The 20,644-nt window shown below is 29.3% G+C and overlaps 1 protein-coding gene across 1 annotated transcript in view; it reads left to right on the top strand.

Moving 5' to 3' along the window:
* Positions 1 to 20,644, top strand: part of LOC142325419 (uncharacterized) — a 185,749-nt gene that overhangs the window by 68,147 nt on the left and 96,958 nt on the right. Inside the window, exon 2 of the mRNA XM_075367166.1 lies at positions 14,900 to 15,073. Coding sequence (XP_075223281.1) covers positions 14,900 to 15,073 — 174 coding nt within the window. The remainder of the gene's footprint in view (positions 1 to 14,899; positions 15,074 to 20,644) is intronic.

The raw sequence follows: 20,644 nt of genomic DNA, 5'->3' as shown, positions 1-20,644 counted from the left end.
GTAAGTGGTACTCGGTTTGCGAATACCGAGCCTTCCCTTTAGAGGGTTTGCTTCTCTGTACCCGTTACGATCGTCTGCAGCTAATTTAGTTGGATCCAAGTCCACAGAAGAACCAGATTTCCCTACTTATTGACAATCAATTTCGAGGAACTCCCACAGTTCAGGGGTGCGGCTCGTATCAGAAAGTTTAGTTGTAATTAAGTGACTGGTTCCTCCGCAAAGCCATAAAGTTTTGGGGCGGTATGGTTTCTAGTTCTCCCGTAGAACAGGACGATCAAACAGATGTTTATTCAATCAGATCGTCCCTTTACAGGCACAAATTCATCGGCCACTAATCCAAACCTTTATAAATATGGAAAAACTTTCCTAATCGGACAGATTCAAACATCATTCTATGATAAACTTTAAAGGCATACCGACCGTCCCTCTGATTCCGGAGTGGATCGTATACGCAGACGGAAATATTGCAATTATTCTGCCATGTTTTCAAACATAGACGTCTCACTTTGGATGTGGTCTCTATAAGCCTTGTTTTTTTACAGCAGAATAGGGTGGCTCAACGACATCTGGAACGGTACCGACATTAGCAACACCTCCCCGGGGTGTATTACACCGACACGAAGTTGTTCACCGAATACATCTCATGTCCTCTTAGCCAGTTTCACATAGCAGCCCGCATCTTTACGATCGCATCGACCGGTAAATCCTTTCCTAGAACGGTAGTAACCACGAGGAAGATGATTTAGCCAGTCCAGTCCAAATAATAAGGATTCTGCGCCGAGCATAGCGACATTTAGAACATTCATACTCTGTTATGTTCAGACCTATAAATCAGATTCCGGGGTATGAACAAGTACTCCCCGGAACTTGTTTCTACGCACAATTTATGTCCTTAATTTTTCTCTAATAGTAGAGGGTTAAATATATAACTACAGGGAAATGAATAAAAGTTCTACTGCATTCCTTCCATGGTTTTTTTATGCGCAGCTAAAATCTTAGCGTAGGCTCCCGCTCGGTCGGTTTGCTCCGGCAGTTTAAGCTGGTGGATATCTATTGTAGTATCCGATAAAAAAGAATAATAGGATCTGGCCCAAACCTATTTGTCTAAAAACACTTTAGAATTACGATAATATAACTACGTAAAAAATAAAAAAATATAATCGGTGTTTATGTATAGCTAAATAAATATTTTGTAATAATAAAATATAATTAATAGTAGAGAGTAAAGTAAGAAGATGAAAGTAACAGATTAAAGTTCTATAGAAGACCACTACTGTGAGCTTCATTCTCAGAGTAAAACGGGTGAATTTCTCACCATTATATTCATTATATGATTATAATGTAATACAAGTTAGAATTTTCAAAGTATGCGCTTGAAACGAAAGAATTTATTTTACATGTAAAATTCGTTTATCAATTTTATAAGTTTACAATTTTTTGCGTATCAGTATTATATACAGTTTTTTAGCATATGAAAAATTGTTTACACGATTGTTATTTCAACATACCAATATCGGTTGAAAAACGGAACCGCTACCAACTCCGCCAAAGGAGGTCTTCGACAATACGAATTATTCTATGGTTGGTAGTTATATTTCACCAAGTAAAGCGTTAATTATTTTTGCTATGTGTATTTACAATTCGTATTTTGTAAATACGAGTCTGAATATAATTATCTCGGAAATTTACTCTTCAGAGAATTTAATATTCAATCGGTTCAACTGCAAATATTTTTTGATAACGTTTAATATGCTTCAACTCTTTGGTAAGATTTGTTTTACGGGTAAAAACGAAAAAAATATAATATTCTTACAGCTCAAACTCGATCAAACATCAAACATTTTTAATATTGTTTTAAATCACTGAATAAATTATCTTCGTTGATATTACAATGCAAATAATACATACTAATAAAAAAATCGGAGATTGTGTCATAAATCTTGAAGATAAATTTTCAAATTTAAAATAAAAATGTTTGAACCGATTGTTATTACTTCTGTTTAGAAATATACATGTTCAAAAGAATGCTATTCTATTGCCCACAAACTAAAAGTGTAGGAAGTTTATGTTCTAATAACAGCTTGTGGATGCAGTAAATTGTATTTCCTTAACGTTTATATAGTCTCCAGTCGTACACGGAATATAGGGAAGGTTGTTGGTACCGAGAGACATGCTGGGATTTAGTAACAAATGCACACGTTCAGACCATTTCATATCAGCGAGTAAACATGAATGCACTAATTGAAAAGAATAAGGAAACTTTGAACTTCTCCCCGAACTAGTGTATGTGTACGTATGTCTATATGTCTGTGAATGAAGTTGAAACGTAAAATTTCGTTTCAAAGCAACTATAAAATAACAACTGTTTTTAAAATCATATTTTGTTTCGTAATTTCTTACTTTACGGCTATAGCTTTATTGCTGCTGCAGTAGCATAGCCGTAAAGGGAAAGTAATTTTGGCATCACCCAAAATTTTGGGTCTTTGCAAACGTCACCGTTTCAAGACCTCTTCCTTAATCCAAAAAGCACAAAAAAGTAGAAATCTCCGGTAGATATTAGTACATACATGTCGACCTGAATTTTGATTAATATCTCCGGATTGGCATAAGATAAATTCTTCAAAAATGACTCGATAAATATGTTGTATTGATGACATTAATTTTTGGATAAAATTAAAAATGAAGGAGGGGTAGTTTTAACATTCAACATTTTTGACTTGTATAGTGGTCTTAGAAAATTGACCACTACACAAGAACATTATCTAGTACGATTAAAATACTTATTAAGTTGTTTAGAATTAGAAAGTATTAAGTCAATTGGATTAGGGATAAGGGGACATTCAATTGTTTTTGCCTCGTACATCGAAAACCCGTTGACCAAACAATTGAATTTATATATCATACACATCTTATGATATACATGTACATACACACATCAGCTTTGGCTTTATTTCAACACAATCGGACGAGGACCACCATACCCATTTTTAATTTTTTTTTATTTTTAGCCTTGTTGAATAGCAATGCACCAAATCGGACCGACTTATTACGTAAATAATTACTACAATAAATAAAATTTTAAGTAAAAAAGGAAGCTGCTGGAAGCTGTATTTAAAATAACAAAATTTTTTCAAATAAAATTTTAAATCAATTTTTTTAAAAGTTTTTTAGCTTTTATTTGTAGCTTCTTCGTACGTTTAATTGTATTTTTTATTTATTTCAAAGGATAGATGACATATTTGGCAGTTTTGATTAGTTTACGTTTCAGTTCACGTTCTTGGTTTTACTGTTTCTTAGTTTTCTTTGAATTGGGAATTACTTTCAACGTTATTTCTTAAATTATCAATGCCAAATCTCGTTCTGTTAATTGACTTTTTGTTAACTTTGTTTTATGGGATGAATCTTATCTTGATTGTTGTGATTATATTATGTTTTCGTCTGAATCTTGTTTCTTGAAGTAAAAGTACTGAGAATTGTTTGTCTAAAAGTTTTATTTGTTCTTTATCTTTAAGCTTTCCGGTTTTTAACCGGGAAATTTTAAACAGGATGTTTAATATTCGAAAGAGGTATTTTTTTTTGGTCTTAATTTTGTCAATAGGTTTCCAAGAGAAAGCTCCGATTTCTTCGTGAATGTTGGTTTGGGCTCCCCAGAATCTGATGCCAATTGTTTTTTGCTTGTTGCCTTAGTGGAATTTCGTTTCCCATTATCATCTAGAGTAATATCTTTTCCGAGAGTTTCCAACGTGCGTGTTTGTTGTCTGAAATTATTTTTGGGAAAGACAGTATTTCAAGATTAAAACTACGGTTGTGAGCCTTAGATGTTTCTAATGTTTAGTTCAGTTGAGGTTTGAAAAAGACTTCTAGTCCTACTCAGAGCCAAAAAGCCTGGAGGGACGCAATTTTACATTAAAATCTAATCACCTTCCCCAATTCTGGGAAAGGTTGCTCCGACAATATTTTCGGCGCAGGAAAATGAGAATTTTCAATATTATTAATAATAACATTCTCAATTTTTTTCATTTATCTTATTTAATAAAATTGTTAACTTAATGGCACTAATTACTGTTTGACATTTGCATTCGTAGTAGTCTAATAATAATAATAATTATATTTACAGTTTCTATTTAAATTAAATAAATGTTACTTAAAAACTAAATTTTAGTTTACTACTCCCGTTTAAAATGTTTATTGATCGTACGGGACAAGTTTTGAAATCTTTTGCCGATTTTCCTCTTTTTTTTAACCTAAACGGTTTGCCTTCTAAGAACTAAAGAAAAGTATCAATTTATTTTCTTTTCACTCATTAACTTACTCGACTGTAAAACCGTTTTGAACCTGAAATATTCCACTTAACTGATTTTATAATTAAATAATTGTTTTTTCAATTAATTTTTAATTAAAAAACCTTGTAAGTTCGTTTTGGTAAGCTAAATAAGAAAATTTTTATAATATTTTAAACAAGCATTTTTACTTTAGGACGGATTGAATTTTAAAAACAAAAATGAAATTAAATTTTTAGCCCTGACGCCGGAGCACTAGTCAGTTTTATAATTTTTTTTTTGCCTTTTTTTTCTTGCGTCAGTTTTTACAACTGACGCAAGAAAATTATTAGCTGATGCCGTCTCGTAACAGGCCGCAACACGACCTCTATAGTATATTGTTAACGTTATAGAACATTTTCCCTTACACTACCAGTTATTTTATAAGAATTTTCTTTCCAAATATCACTCGTATCGTCTCCTAATACTTTCTTCTTAACTGTAATCCTTCCTAACTGTACGATTTCTTATTCGGCTTATCAAAAACATGTAGCAATTTTTATTTTTAAAAAGTAGATATTCCCAAATGAAATAACTGTTATCTGAAATATAACCGATAATCGGAAAATCTTTTGTAAAAAAACAGTCAAATTAGATGTTCCTGAAAAAGATACGTTTTTAGGCGATAATATAAAGGCATATTTTTTAGAAATCTTTCGCTTTTCGCACAGCCAGATTTTAAAAGAAAAATTGTTCAAAAAAGTTTTTGTCCATCTATTGAAGATACATTTTATTAATGACGTGAAAGCGCTTTGTTTGAAAAAAAGCGATCGGGGAAACAAGTTAGACACTTTGATTTTTTATCGTTACACGGATCGAATTAATGATTTTCAAAGACTAGGTAAAGAATGTAACATGAACTGTATAGACGTACAATTTTTATTTAAAAATTAAAATCCTAATTTTTTATAAAGATTCATATTCTATTATAATGTTTACACGTGGGGGAAACATGAACAAAATTAATCGCCCAGAGGTTATGCAGTAAAACTCTGATTTAGCTTACATATTACTGCAAGGTAAATAGAAGTGTTTTAAATCGAAGCTAAGTTTTTAAATTTGGGAAATATTAAATATCTTAAGTATAGAAGATATATTGAAATATTTACACAAACATTACACAATAATAGAGTCGTTTGAAAAAATATTCAGGGGCGAGGAGAAATACCAGAATAAAAAAAAATAATAAAAGCTTGGACATTCTTATTTTTTTGTAGTTTCCACGTAAAATGAGTACATATTGATCACATTGCTTGTTAGCGCTAAATAAAAGACATACATATTTACTTGTAGAAATGAATGTTAAAATTCTATTTATTTTTTTACGGGTATAACCTGCATGTTTTATTGAATAGTAAAGAAAACTTGTTTTCTTGTTATGAAGTTAAAAATTTTACAGCATTTTATATAACTTAGGTATCTTTTGTGGCCAGAGTCCAGACAACAATAAATTTTCTGACTGTAAAGATGCAATCCTTTTTATTGGGGAACGACTTATCAGGGTTGCAGACACTTTATGTTCAGTAAAGCCGTAAATTCGTTGGAGGTTGCATTTGCTGAACGGTCGGTCTAACTCTCGCCCGCCAACCTATCTTAACAAACTAGTTCTTGTCTTTAACGTTCATTTCATATAATCAAACTACATAAAATACAGATGACCCTGATACTGGACTGTGTTATTATTTAAAAAAAAATAATTTTCATAATTATGATAATAAAAACTTAATAAATCGATTTACTTTTAAAAAATGTTATTCGATATTTCTTGTAATAATATCCACTCTATATTCTAAAGCTATTTTTCTTGTGCAAAAGTATATAAAAATATCTTAATATCTAACGGGTTTCAAACAAATTATGAAGCAAATTAACGCATAACATTATCTATTTTTTTATATAGATTTGCGGATGTTACATTAAAATTTACAAGTATTTGAACAAGTATATTGAATATCTTTTTTTAAGAAATACTGATCGGTTCGAATCGCGTTTAGGTTAAGTTTAATAAATTTCAGTAGAATTTCTATACTCTACATAAATATATATATATATATATATATAATATTTCTTCATATTTGGTGCTATAGAATATTGACTGAGCGGCATATACTTTGGCGAGTGATTTGCTCTGTCAAAAAAAAAAATCATAGAAAACTTTAAATACACCATTAAAATATTCAATATTTTCTATATAGAATATATAAAACAACACTTGCGCTGTCATTTTCGTTTTCCTTTTTTTGTCGTGAAAATAAAAAAAAAGATTTGATGCGATTTTCAGTAAAATTAAAACAGTTATAAAAAAAATGACCGGCAGGGATAAAAATTTGATGTTTTAACATGTTTATCAAAATCTTATTTGTCGCTATACTAAGTAATAAATAAATCTGATGTGGACACTACATGACTTCCAAGTAGGTCTATTAAATTATATATACACAATTTTTGTTGCACTTCATTTAAACTTATTTCATTTGAAAGTGAGATACGATCCTCCAATTGTTTAATAATGTGGCACTAACACAATTGCTGAAATATTAGTTTTTATTAACATCAAATATAATAACAATCTTACATGAAATATTAAGATAGAGAAAACGTCCCTTTATTACTCGTATTACTAGATCAGTATTATTCGTATCTTCGTGAGTTGCTCAGATTAACAAAAGTTTTAGATTTCTGTTATTACGTATAAATAAAAATTAATAATAAATAAACTATTCCGTTTAGTGAACTCCTGTATACTGGTTACAAATGTTAATTTTCACTTTACGGTGTAAAATATTCAGTTTTTATTAATGGATTATTTGGTGAATAATCAAAACTGAGAAAGAAACAATAATAAAGGAAAAAATATAACATGAAGAAATATATCTCAAAAAAACGACAAAAAGATGAATGTGAAAAGGAAGAAAATGTTAAGAACAAGGGAAGAATAAAAAAATTAAGCGATAAATATAAAGAGGAAAAAAATATTAAAACGAAAGAAAGAATAAAAACATTAAGAAATGATAAATGTAAACAGGAAGAAAATGTTAAAACCAAAGAAAAAATAAACAGGAAGAAAATGTTGCAAACAAAGAAAGAATAAAAACATTAAGAAAAGATGATAAATATAAAAAGGAAGAAAACGTTAAGACCAAGAAAAGAATGAAAAAATTAAGAAAGGATGATGAATATAAAGAGAGAAAAATTTTGAAAACTAGAGAACGTGTACGCAAATTAAGATTAGAAGAATTATATCAGACCAAATAGTGAATAAATGATTGGCAACAAAAAACAAATGAAATAATAATCAAATCCGACCTACTGAGAATATTGTCCGATAATATCAGAGGAATAATGAACTAAAAGATAAGAATTATTTTCAATTTATTAAAGATCGGTCATGTATGCCTCACTGTATATGTTCTTGTGAGGGTCTATTTTTCAGTTACTCTGTAATTTACTTTAATATAGATAAAATTAAACTAGAAAATCCAAAAATAATAGGATTCTAAATTACAATTTTCAATTAATATTAAATTATCAGATAATTCACCATATCTGGTGAATTATCATTACATATGCACACATTTAATAATGCCTATTAAATTAAGTACACACATTTTTAAAAGAACATAAAATTTTATTTCACTAATAACCTCTGATTTTTTCATTTTTTTATTGTTATTATTGAATTATTGTAAAACGTTTTTTTTTTTACAATCAGTGATAAATTAAAATGTTATTTTCATAAATTTCTACTCTTTTTGTCATGGGCAAAACTTATGAAAAACCAAATAAAAATTACTATTTTTTTTTTTTAAATACAACGAAATCAAGTTCACTCGTACTTTGAAAGTTTACTTCAAGTTAAAACCTTACGACTAATTTAAATTACTGTAATTTAATTATTAATACGAGTTCTTAATTACCTTTTAAGATTTAAAAAAAAAACATTAATAACCGTTACAATAACAAATTAATTTACATTACAATATTAACAAAATAAAAATAATGTATAATAAATTTTCTCCTATCAGAGTAAGTCGTGAGATAACGTTAAAATTTTAAATATAAAATTAAATATGTCGCAGAATAACATAAATTAAAAGACTGTAAATTTTTAATGTCTTTACATATCTCTTGATTAGAAAAGAAGCCGTTTTCACTGTAGTAGTTTTTTTTTACTGTAGTAGTTTATTATATATTCGTTATAAAATAAACTACCAAAGATTTCTTGTCTGAGGTAGTGGTAAATCATACGGACATTTAATGCGTACTACATCCTGAGATAGAATTAATAGAAATACAGCGAGTCAGTAATAATGGATATGTATATGTGTGTTTATGTGAAAGTGTATTTTGAACAAGCTGTGCAAATGAACACATACCGAGCGGTAGTGAATCAGCTTGTCTCGACTTTCTTAGCTGCTTCAGCCTACATTCGCGTTTTTATGACCGCCAGCATTATAACAAATGTATATATACGAAAATTGCTTTCTTTGTTCTCGAGGAGCGTGTAATAATCTTTGTACCGAATGGAGTTGTATAGATTTCAGTGTATATTAAAAAAGTTGTAAAAAAAAATACAAACAAATTTTATTTAACATTTCTACTTAAAAAGGATCGCAGAGGGTTTAACGTTTACGACGCATACATACATGCAGAAAACACAACTTTAATCTTTTATTTTACGGTCTCAGGTTCAATTTTTTTATCGGCTTTTGCCTTTTTTTTTCTGGGATATTATTTCATTCAATTTGTTTTATCCATATTCTAATCATTTTATTTTTTCGATGATAAAATAAATAAAATTTCCATTCATTAACAATTTTACTCGTGAGGATCTGTCTAATATCTATTTACGTATACGCCATATAATTCTGATATTTGGCAAGGATGTTCCTTGAGAAAGTCCGAATCTGTTCTTGTTGGTTCTTTAGCTTCATATAGAAAAGTATATATACAAATCTAAAAAAAAACCGAACATGGAAAATGATCGATCGGTTATGCGTTGTTCCCATACCTAGTAAAAATACTCGATCTCCCAGAATTGAATGGAATAGATGCGCATCGCCTGGATCATTCGTTCTCAAAATGGGCGATAACACCCCCTTGTGGGCGCTAGAGGACTTCAGGGGGAGCGGTAGAATTTTCTGGCTCACAGAAAATTGGGGGCGTTCAGACGGTCTAGGAAGGCGATGGCTGATTAAAATAAAAAGGCAAAAATTATGTTTTCCTGATATTTCAAACTAAAATTAAATACCTACTATACTAGTACAAAAAATTAAAGGGACACCTATATTTTATGATAAAAAATTATTGTATTCAAACTATTTTAAAATTTGCAACCAAAAGGTTTAGAGACGAATAAAGATGAAAAAATTAAAGCTTGAATACTTTACTTTTTGACAGTATACTTCAGATTTAAAAAAACAAATTAAAAAATAAATCAGTATGAAGAGATGTTTTAAAAATTTGAAAGTTTCTTTTCGTGTTTGATCAAGCGCATGGGAGAAACGAAACTTTACAGTTAACTGCATTCTAAATTTATTAACTGCAGAATCTGTTCTTGTATGGTACATATGGAAAAGTATACACACATTTATTATATACTTACAAACCTAAAAAAATACCGGGACAATGGAAAATTGTCCCGGTAATCCAATGGAAAATCGGTTATGCGTTGTTCCCATACCTGGTAAAAATGCTAGATCTCCCAAAATTGAATGGTATAGATATGTGCATCGCCTAGATCATTAAAATCGTTTAAACGCTTAAACGATTTTAATAATGGTCTTTTTTTTGTATGTCTACGATTTTTCTGAACCAAAATATTCCGCCTTAAAGAGAAAAGGTCACTTTTGTCATTAATGCTGCACATCTTCTGATCTAAGCAACGTATTGTTACAAATAAATATGGAATATGGAAATTAAAGCGTTTTTAGAAAATTACCATTGTTTATAAAGTTATATAGATACAATTGTAATCTTTTTTAAAGCAATTATAATAAAAATACTTCCAAATATTTAATTGCTCTCATTTAAATGTAAGTTTCAGAAATAGAATATGCCACATTTAAAATCAATAATTGCAACTGCTGTTTTTAAGAGCTCATCTTAAAAACAACATTTTCAATTATTATTTTTAACAGACGGTAAGTTTAAAAATTATGGGGGCGCTAGAAAATTTTTGATTCTCAATGTGGGCAAAAATGTTTGTGAATCTGTGGCTTAGATGGAGCCTTGAAGCTTCTCTCTGGTTAGAGGTTTTCATCTTGTATTGAATCCCTCATACTTTGATGGCTTTTTCACGACGTCCTTTTTTTTTATTAGACATCCCTCGGTCCGTTTCGCCGTAAAGAAGCAGGATTCTGTAGAGCCGCATCGGCTCGGATCTTTGAGTGTGAATTATTTTTATATGTATTTCGTTTGGAAATGAGTATGTGTAGCATCTATATCCTACTGGGGACACTTGTCCAATGAACGCAAAAAAGCCTAATCACTGGAATACCTATGGTGTTAAGCCGGGGCATCCTAATTCCTACTAAAACAAATACTAATATAACTGAAATCAATAAATGACAAAAACGATTCGATAAGCAGTTAATGGATTTCAAAGTCTTTGTAAGTGAAAATCAAACACTCCTTAGTAGAGAAATTCAGCGTTGTCTTTCCTACCGTAAGGAATAATGTTTGTGTAACTGAACTGTTATGCAACGTCTTGAAAATCTCTACTGTAGCCGAAGTTCGTCTTCAGTTAATAAATTCATAATTTCATTAGTTATCCATTTGTTAATTAAAAATTTTCGGGTCGGTCGGTTTTTTTGTTTTTTCTGGGCGAAAAATACTTTCGTGTTATCATCGCCCGGTCATAACATAGTTGTTGTAAAAAATAACTGTTAAAAAATGGACAATTAAACATTAATTAAAAACTAAAAACCCAGAAACGCAAAAATACATTTTCAAAGCAAAAATCCTGTAACGCATGCTAAAAGCGAAATAAAATCACAAATATATTTCAGATTATATATCTCAAAATAATGAAATTACCAACTGCTTAGAGCAAATGGCATGAATAGTTGAAACACATTACAATAATTTATAAACATATACTATTACAAAGAAGGAAGAGGGGGTTTTTGTTCGGAATAAACGAAAAAACTACCCGATTTATCGCTACTAAATTTTTACCCATGTTTCTTGGCATAACAGAGAAGGTTTTTCGTTATATTTCATCTTGAAAAAAAAATAAAAAAGATATATATAGTAGTGGAGGATTACCGGTTGAAGTAAAAACTTGATTGAATTGAATTAATGAACTGTGAACAGGGTTTGAACTAAATAATTCGAAACAATGGAATGAATAATATTACATAACAGAATTAAATTTACATTAATAAAGCACTCTATATATACTATTATATAACGAGGAAGAGGGTTTTTTTCTGGATAAACGAAAAAACTACCCGACCTTTCACAACTAAATTTTTACTTATGTTTCTTGTCATAACTGATGTTTTGGGATATATTTTATCTTGAAAAATGTCTAAAATATATATATATGTATATGCATACTGTAGTGATTTCAGTTTGCCGGTTGAAGCACAAATTTTAATGAACTGTGAGTGTGTGTCACTGTGTGAGCTGGGTTTGAACTGATTGATTATGAACATATAAAAATCAATTTCTAGATTTTTTGAATTTTATTCCGAGTTTCAAGGGTTAAAATTGATTTTTGAAACCCTGTTATTTTTTTAAATTTCTCGGTAACAAATTAAGAAATCAATTTGATTTGTGATGAGTGTAATCTTCATGTCAATAAACCGTTTTATAGATTTTTGAAATTCGACCTTGAAAGGGGATGAAGAGAGGTAAAAAAAATGTTTAAACAATGATTATAAATTTTCTAATCCCGGCTATAGTAAACAGTGATATTCAATAGATCTGGGCTTGCAAATACTCTTTAGATAAATATTTAAAGCAATTTTCGGGTTCTTTTAATTCCGATTTTTTTAAGGGATGCGAAGTTATACGGCGCTGTGGCTCAACTATCACAGCCACTGCCACCGTTTGCTGTATGTGTGACTGGCTGCACCTGACTTGGTTACTTGACCAATAAACATAAAAGAAAAAGATTGACTGTTAACGAGAAACTCAGGTAACCGTATATCACGGGTGAACTGCTACGGGGAGCTAATTTGAACATAAACGGATGGCCCTAAGAAATCGTAAAACTTAAGATAACATTTCATTATCTCTTAGAATAGTTTGCATATTAGCCCCTAGTTTAAGCTTGCGATGCAATGCCGCATAACACATACAATCCACAAGGATGTGATGGACACTTAGTGTACTAATGTCACATTGGATTGGATTGGATTGTGAAGACCATGAATTGATTATTGGGAAACTGCTTCTTCTTTTTCTTTTTGTAATCTCCCGTTTTTTACGCATTGAGAATCCATAAGCCTAAAAAAACATACATACAATGAAATGGGAAAAATTCTATGTGTAAGAAAATTTATCATTCTATTAATTATAAATTCTATTTGTAAGAAAATTTATCATTCATAAAATGATAAATTTTCTAATCTGTCATATTTGCGCACGTTTTGACATCTTTCTTATTTAATACTCCCTCCAGGAGGATTAAAGTTTAATGAAACCCAATTAAGGGTGGTGGGTAGTTCCCCTTAAATCCATGATTACCTCTCGAAATAAGTACATTTTGGTGAGAGATTTTCACCACTGAAGTTTAAAGACTAGAAAGTTTAAGACTAAAATAATATGTAAACCCTCACAAAAAACAATGAAGTAAAAAAATCAGACAAAAAGTAGACTGACCCGTCTGAAACCCACGGCTACTTTCTCTATACAGGTACAATTTGGTGAAAAGGTTGTCGGAACACTTTAGACTTAATATTAGAGTAAATTAAAAAAAAACTTGAAAAGCTTCCTTCAACTCTACTCCTCTATCGTCTGAAAAATCAATCAAGATTATCCTAATGAGTGATCAGGTTTTAGATTTTTCAAATTTAAAAAAGAATGTACATACATACACGCACGCATGCAAAGAGAGAGGGAAAGAAATTTTCAACAGTTAACATAAAAATGAGATTAAGTAAAGCCCTTACCCCAAAACGATCTGTTTTTTTTTTTTTTTTGTAAGATCAAGCACCCGCAAGCTGCTATAAGGAGAAACTTAAAAGTTTTAAATGGATAGGGGGATTATAACACGCTATTTAAAGGGCACTGAAAAACAAAAATCTTTACGTAAAAAATCCAGCTAAGATAACCCTAACAAAAATGGCAGCTGTTTAATACTTTCACTGTTAGTTTAAAGTGTCATACAGTACATCCTAAGTAGTGGTCTCAAGTCGATTTAGATCGATTTGAAGTAGGAATTTGTTTTTTTTGTTCATTTTATTTGTTAATGAGAATTTTTCCTAAAACCTAGAAATGCATTTCCTTTCTCTATCGTTTATTTCTCAGTTAAAATTTGATTCTTAATTCGGCTCTTTCCTTCCTTCTTTCTGTTTTCCTCGATTATTTCTTCAGCGATATCTTTTTTCGGAGGGGGAAAACGCTTTCGCGTTGTCATCGCCCGGAATAAACATAATACAATATTATAAAAAAAAATATTATAATAATTATAAATAGTCGAATACAGATGCACGGTCCAAGATACAAGACATTGATAGCATAATCGTATTTCTTCCTAGAATACCGTGGATGTTAACTCCTAATTTAAATTTACGACGCAACGCCGCGTAATATAAACATTCCACAAAGATGTAGTGCACCGTCAGCCGGCAGTCGTCGCAGCGAAGACAAATGGGTCCATCGGTCTTGCTCATTAGGTGTCCATGTATAAGATTAGCATGCGCTATTCGTAAACAGCAAACAATAACCTCCTTTCGACGGTTATTATCTACCGTATAATTCAGCGGTTTCACGGCCGTATATCGATGACAAGGTAATGTGTCGGTTAAATTGCCTTTCCTTGTTCTCCTTTCTGATATCGCTCTTAAAATATTTTATTTTTCCAAAATAATATCGACCAATCTTAACGCGTCTATTTACTTCATCACTGATTACTAACTTCTTACGTTTAATTTCTTTCCCAAGCGTAATCGGTTACACTTTCATATCCCAAAATTAAATTATATACGGTTTTTTAATTAGTTTATTTTTTATTCTATTAATTTTTAGCATTTCCCTTAATTAATTCTCCTGAACTCATCACTTTACAGAGTGATCCGCAAAATTCAAGTGATTTAACCGAATCCCGTTAAACCATTCCTATCTGAATTAAATAAACTTGTTCATTGAAATCCGATTAAAATTTTCCGTTGTACGTAAGCGATCCATGTTCTGTGATTCTTTCGAAATTCCCCGTTCACACAGACGTATCTCATCTATCCGTTCTTCCGCTATTTCATCGTAAAATTATTTGAACGAAAATTTCTTTTTTTAAACTCGATTCAAGTGATGTAATAATTATTGTAGAAGTAAAAAAAAATTGTCTATTTTCTTCTGTATATTTTTATTCGTTATTGAAAGTTATAATTTATTTTTTGTTTTGTTTTCAGCGAACAGTAGTAATAATAGTAGTAGTAGTACCTCGTCAGAAAGTGTACGACTGGAATCGATCGTAATGCTTATGGAAATGTTCCAATATCAACCAGATATGCCGGCTTTGCTATATATTATCCTAAGAGACATAACTCCAGACATAACTGAAGCCTACAGAAGGATTTTAGATGGTAAGAACGACCAAATATTAAATTACTTGTAACTTAACAGATAATATAAAAAAACTGATAAGTTAATCGTTTAAAAACATTAAAAAATGTTCGTTTAAATATGATCACTTGAAAAAAAAACAAGTAGACGGGTTAACTTCTACTTCTTTTTTTCAACAGATCAACCTCATGAAAATAGACCACCCCTGTCTCTTGACGCTTTAAACTGTAATCTATGATTAAAATTTGATTCCAGTTATTAACGGGTGTTTTAATATGTAAAAAATAAAAAATAAGACTATCAGCGGTCTTTTCTGTTATTTTCCACAAAATGATAAGCTTTTTACCGCGTGTAATAAAAGATGCGGTATTAATGTAATTTTTTACGGGAAAAATAATGAAAAAACTATCCCACGAATATTTATCTATTTAAGAGCTAAGAGATTTAGCATTAAAAAGCAAACGTCTAACTAGACGGTCTAGCCCGTCTAAAATCCTTTTAATTGCAAACACAGTTTCATTTTTTACGCTAAAAATCTTCACCTTAATATTAACCTTAACACCTTACTGTAATAGATAAATAAAAATAATAATTGTAAATAACACAATGAAATTTAACTAACCTTTAAATCAAATTTTTGAACAAATATGAAAAAAAAAAACAACTTCATGTAATATACATATAACACTCGTTCCTCCTTTAATTTATTTGAATGAATTTACTTTTTTTTCTCTACATTTTATGTACAAAATAACAGAATCAAAAATAAATTTCAAACCACAGGAAGCTAGAAAGCTATTATGTTGGGTTAAATAAATTTCGTTCACGGTAACGCTGCCTCCACATAAAACTCGCAGCGAAATGATTCTTATTGGTACTCCTTCTTTCGACTTTTCGCTAGTTATTATTAATGTGCATGTTAGTAAATAATATGTGTTAATGTAGGGTTACATATATATATATATATATATATATATATATATAAAGCATCAAACCAGAGAGGATCTCAAAAGAAAAAAAAAAAGATTTTATTTGATAAACGTTACCGTTGCTATAGAACACATCTCTATTACACTGCTGTAGATATAACGAATTTTCTTTGTAATTTACTTACAGAATATGTGTTTTAAATGAACAAATGTTTGTTTTGTTTACTTACTTAGCTACTGTTAATAAAAATTATTTTAGATTTCTAGATTAATATATTAATGGTAATTAATTGTTAATACTGATATTATTTTGTTTTTAGGTTATTCATATTCATGGAAGATAGTCATTTTTCCATTAATAAAAATTATTATAAAAAATGTATATTTATTGCTATCGTATAAAAATTGTTAAAAATATTAATTAATGATATAATTTTTTAAAATTACTATAAATTATTTATTCTTTCTCTTTTTAATTTTGAATTTTACTATTGATAATTTCACATTTTATTATTCTTATTACTACTAAATTGTTTTTTTTTCATGACTAATTAATAAATAATTTTAAATATATATTAAAATCTATAATTAAAAAGTAATTATTTTTTTTTAATATAAAAACATAGAAGAGGTACAGAAATGCGGACTAAAAAGGAAACAGTGAATAGAAGAATTTGTAGTTCTATTATCAGCATAAAGTATTTCAATGAAATAATAATTATTAAAAAAATCAAGAATTCACGGTTTAAGAAAATATATAAGCAAAAGAATAAGCCGGCGTTGAATTTCGAATGATATGTACTCATAAAAAATCGTTCGGCGTGGATCTCTTTGGTACATCTAAAAAATAAAGCTTGGGTTAAGTCGTAACCCGTAATTAAGAGCGTCTATCCTACAATCCAGAAAGGAAACTGGTATTCCATGAAACGATCGAGGAACGTAATTGTGTACGAGTTAACCGGCCTTCCTCGGATCGATCGGACTTTTACAACTACAGATAATGAGAAAAACATGGCCTCCAGAACGTGTACTTCCTTTGTTGTGAAAATTTCGAACTGACATCAAAAATACTATCGTATTTATGTAAAAAGAATTTCGGCTTTCTGTCGTACAATTGACGCTTTCGTTTTTACAGAAGATGAAACAGTAAAAGAACAAGTTAACCGATTCATTAAGACGCTTCAAAATACAAAATACAGACGTAATGTAAAATTGGTTTTTTTAGATTTTAAGAGTGAATAATCGAAAATTTAAATCATGCGAAGGTCTTGGTTCGAATCCCGATCAAGCGTGACATTTTTCATTTGCTACGAAATTCCTTTTTCATATCCCACGAATAAAATTCAAGTTTATGTGGCGAAATCATGAAAAAAAATATCAAGGTTTACTAGTCCACAAAATAAAAATACGTCAGAAATTTCTTAATAGCCTATAAAAAAAAAACTGGGTCAATTATAGTCTATATATCGACATGCTTCACGATCACAGCCTCCTAAATTCGTACATTATAAATTGTAATAAGATTAAAATCATGGATACCGAACTTAAATACAATTCATGATACGATCGTTCATACTTTAGAAAAAATTCTGTAAGCTTTATGCGGAGACCAGAATAATTACTGCTTGGGTTCTTTTAATATTCTAAACTGAATTTAAATACACATTCAATATGTAAATGAATGACAGATTTATACGTATTTCCGAATAAAAATTGTGTTTTTTTTTAGTAAATAGTAATATAATAATTTATTCATATAAGATTATATTTTTGAATATTCTTTTTTTACATTAATAACGATAAAAATTGTTGATTACAAGAAAAATATTTAAATTTTTTATAATGAGTTTAAACATAATGAACGGTACAGTATTTTCGAAAAAATTTATGATAAAAAAGAAACATCAAACGTTTACATCGATATGTATTTTAAATGAATAATATTATACCGAGCGATTGTAAATGGAATAAGTAACTCATCTTCTCCTGCGGAAATAATATTTACTTATTTACAATTACAGGATTAATTAATTCTTCTGCCTCTTTTAGCAGATGATACTACATCTTTTAAGTTCTAAAATTCGAGCGAATGAATTATATTTTAAACAACAGAGAAAACAAATAATGCGTTAAAGAATCTACGTTTTTTTCTTTTAAGTACAAATCCCACGAAAGGAAATTCATTAAGTGTCAAGTAATACAATAACTTAATTTACTACTTCGTACTTTATCTACGTTATTACCGTAATAAATAAATAAATACGAGAAATAAAATTCAATAAGAAATTTTTCGCATTTATTTTACAGCATTTCTGTATAACTGATAAATCGTTAAACGAATATAAAAAATAACTAAGTGAAAAAAAAGAAGAAAAAAAAACAGGTCAGGTGAATAATAGACAGTATGTTATCAATGCATCAAAATAATTTATTTAGTAAAATAGGAAACAAGTTTTTATTTAAATTAAATTTCATAAATATAAAAAGTAAAGTATTACGTATTACAAATTTTATTATTTTTTAAGAAAAATACGACGTTTAAATAATAAAAATTTTACGATTCTCAATTTGAAAAGAAGCAATGGAATCTAATAATGAATGATGATAGAATAATAATAAATAAATAAATAATAAAATGTGAATAAGAAGAGTAACATAAAATAAAAAAAACATTGTTTTGGATAAACAAAATTTTGTATTATTTTATGTAAAAAAAAAAAAAAGAAGAAAGTATTATATAATATATAAAGGAACTTTTCAAAATGAAATAACAATAGTACCCCAATATCAGGAGCATTCTTCATCATAATGTATATATTGTACTTATAAAATTACACAGTAATACGATTGAATTTTTGAAATCTGTAATAAAATTTTTCAAATAAAATTTAAAATCTTATATTATTTTATAAAATTTATTTGAAACTAAAAGAAATAAAAACTAAACATTTACTTCGTAAGTTTATTATTTTTGAAAAAAGTTGTTTTTAAAATTAAAAGGAGTAATACATAAGTGTGTCAAGACAAAAAGTAACTGATAAATTTTATCACATTTCGTAAATAATCAAAGAATATCATAAACTTTGTGATAATGATGTATAAATAATTAATTAAGCGTACCGATGGTTTATGAATTCTGCCGGTTGAATAAATACTATAATTCACACATTTTAAGAAAGGTATTGACATTTGAGAAGAGAGGATACAGCGTGTTGTCGGCTTACACACTACAGCAAAAAAAAAAAAAAAACGGACTCGAAGAAAGTCTAACATGTGCGAGAGTAAATGAGGCTGACTTATAAACAAATCTGCCTTTTATTCAGTTTTACTCAGTAAATAAACATTTTTTTTTAAATCTACCGACCGCAATCCAGCTTTCTATAATAAAAGGGCAAATTACTGACTATAATTTGCTTTCGTAAAGACTTCGTTTTCACATAATTAATAAAACTGTCACCTGAATTATGAAAAAGAAAATAATAGCGGAATAAAAAAACAGTTCATTCGACTGAAAAATACTACATACTTTACTGAGAAAAGGAAATGTTTTCCTATTCTATATATTAAACGAACAGGAACAGTTAATTCGGTAACCTGTATACATCGATAAGAAATGTTAACGGCTTCAAAGTCTGTAAGGTAGAGTTCGATTAAATTTTTATATGAACTATTTATTTTTACTTTTACGTTCGTTTTTTGTTTATAGTATGCTGCGGAGGTACTTCCAAACTTGTGAATTTCATAACAAAAAACAATGGAAGATAGCAGCGACGCGGAGATTACAATTATGAAAATTAATACTGACCAAACCGGTTATTTAATTTTGGATAAAAGTAATCATCGATTTGTATTTGCGTATTAAAAATCTGTGTTAAACGTCCATCCGAACACTATTGCTTGAAAACTATTAACGACCCTTATATATCGTTACTGTATATACAATAGACGATATTATCTGCGCTTGATATTAAGGTATCGCTAGGGTATCATATTTTCCTTTAAAAACAAAATCATGAGAAAGACGAAAATATTTTGTTAGACGTTCGTTCTTCGATCGGTGAATACCGAAGCAGTTTCATCTATAAAAGAGTTTAAAACAGTTTAACGGTACGTTAAACTGATTTTCGAGCTGCATGAAACTTCTACGAACATCGGAATGAATCCGCATATATGATATTTTTAGAGATTTATGAAATTTGATGAAAAATTTACTGTATCGATAAAAATACGCTTAATATGATAATAATATAACTACTGTTTAAAAATGTCAAAGAAAATAATCGCATCGATTAGAATGATGTTTAAAGACATAAAAGAGGAAGTAAATAAGAAAAGATTTTCGACTGCAAAGCAACAGTACGACAACAGGGAAACGTCTGTGTTTTGATGTTACGTCAAACAAAACTCTCGATAATCGAAGTGGAAGGATCATTTATGAATCCATCCAAAAATATTCTATACCTACAATATCGTTTTAATTACAAGTTATGTTGTAATTTTAAAACGCGTTGCATAAATCTTGAAAAGGGGTAAAAACAATACCGGATATGAATACAAATAAAGTACTTTTAATAAAAAAAGGATCCGGTGACAAATATTTTGCTCTACTAATAAATTCTGTGTATGACACCTACTTAAAAGTTGTAAGGAAACAAAAATTTA

The sequence above is a fragment of the Lycorma delicatula genome, chromosome 5, assembly GCF_047948215.1.
Source record: "Lycorma delicatula isolate Av1 chromosome 5, ASM4794821v1, whole genome shotgun sequence".
NCBI lineage: Eukaryota > Metazoa > Arthropoda > Insecta > Hemiptera > Fulgoridae > Lycorma > Lycorma delicatula.
The sequence above is the reverse complement of the archived record's forward strand: the minus strand, read 5'-3'. Positions and strand labels throughout refer to the sequence as shown.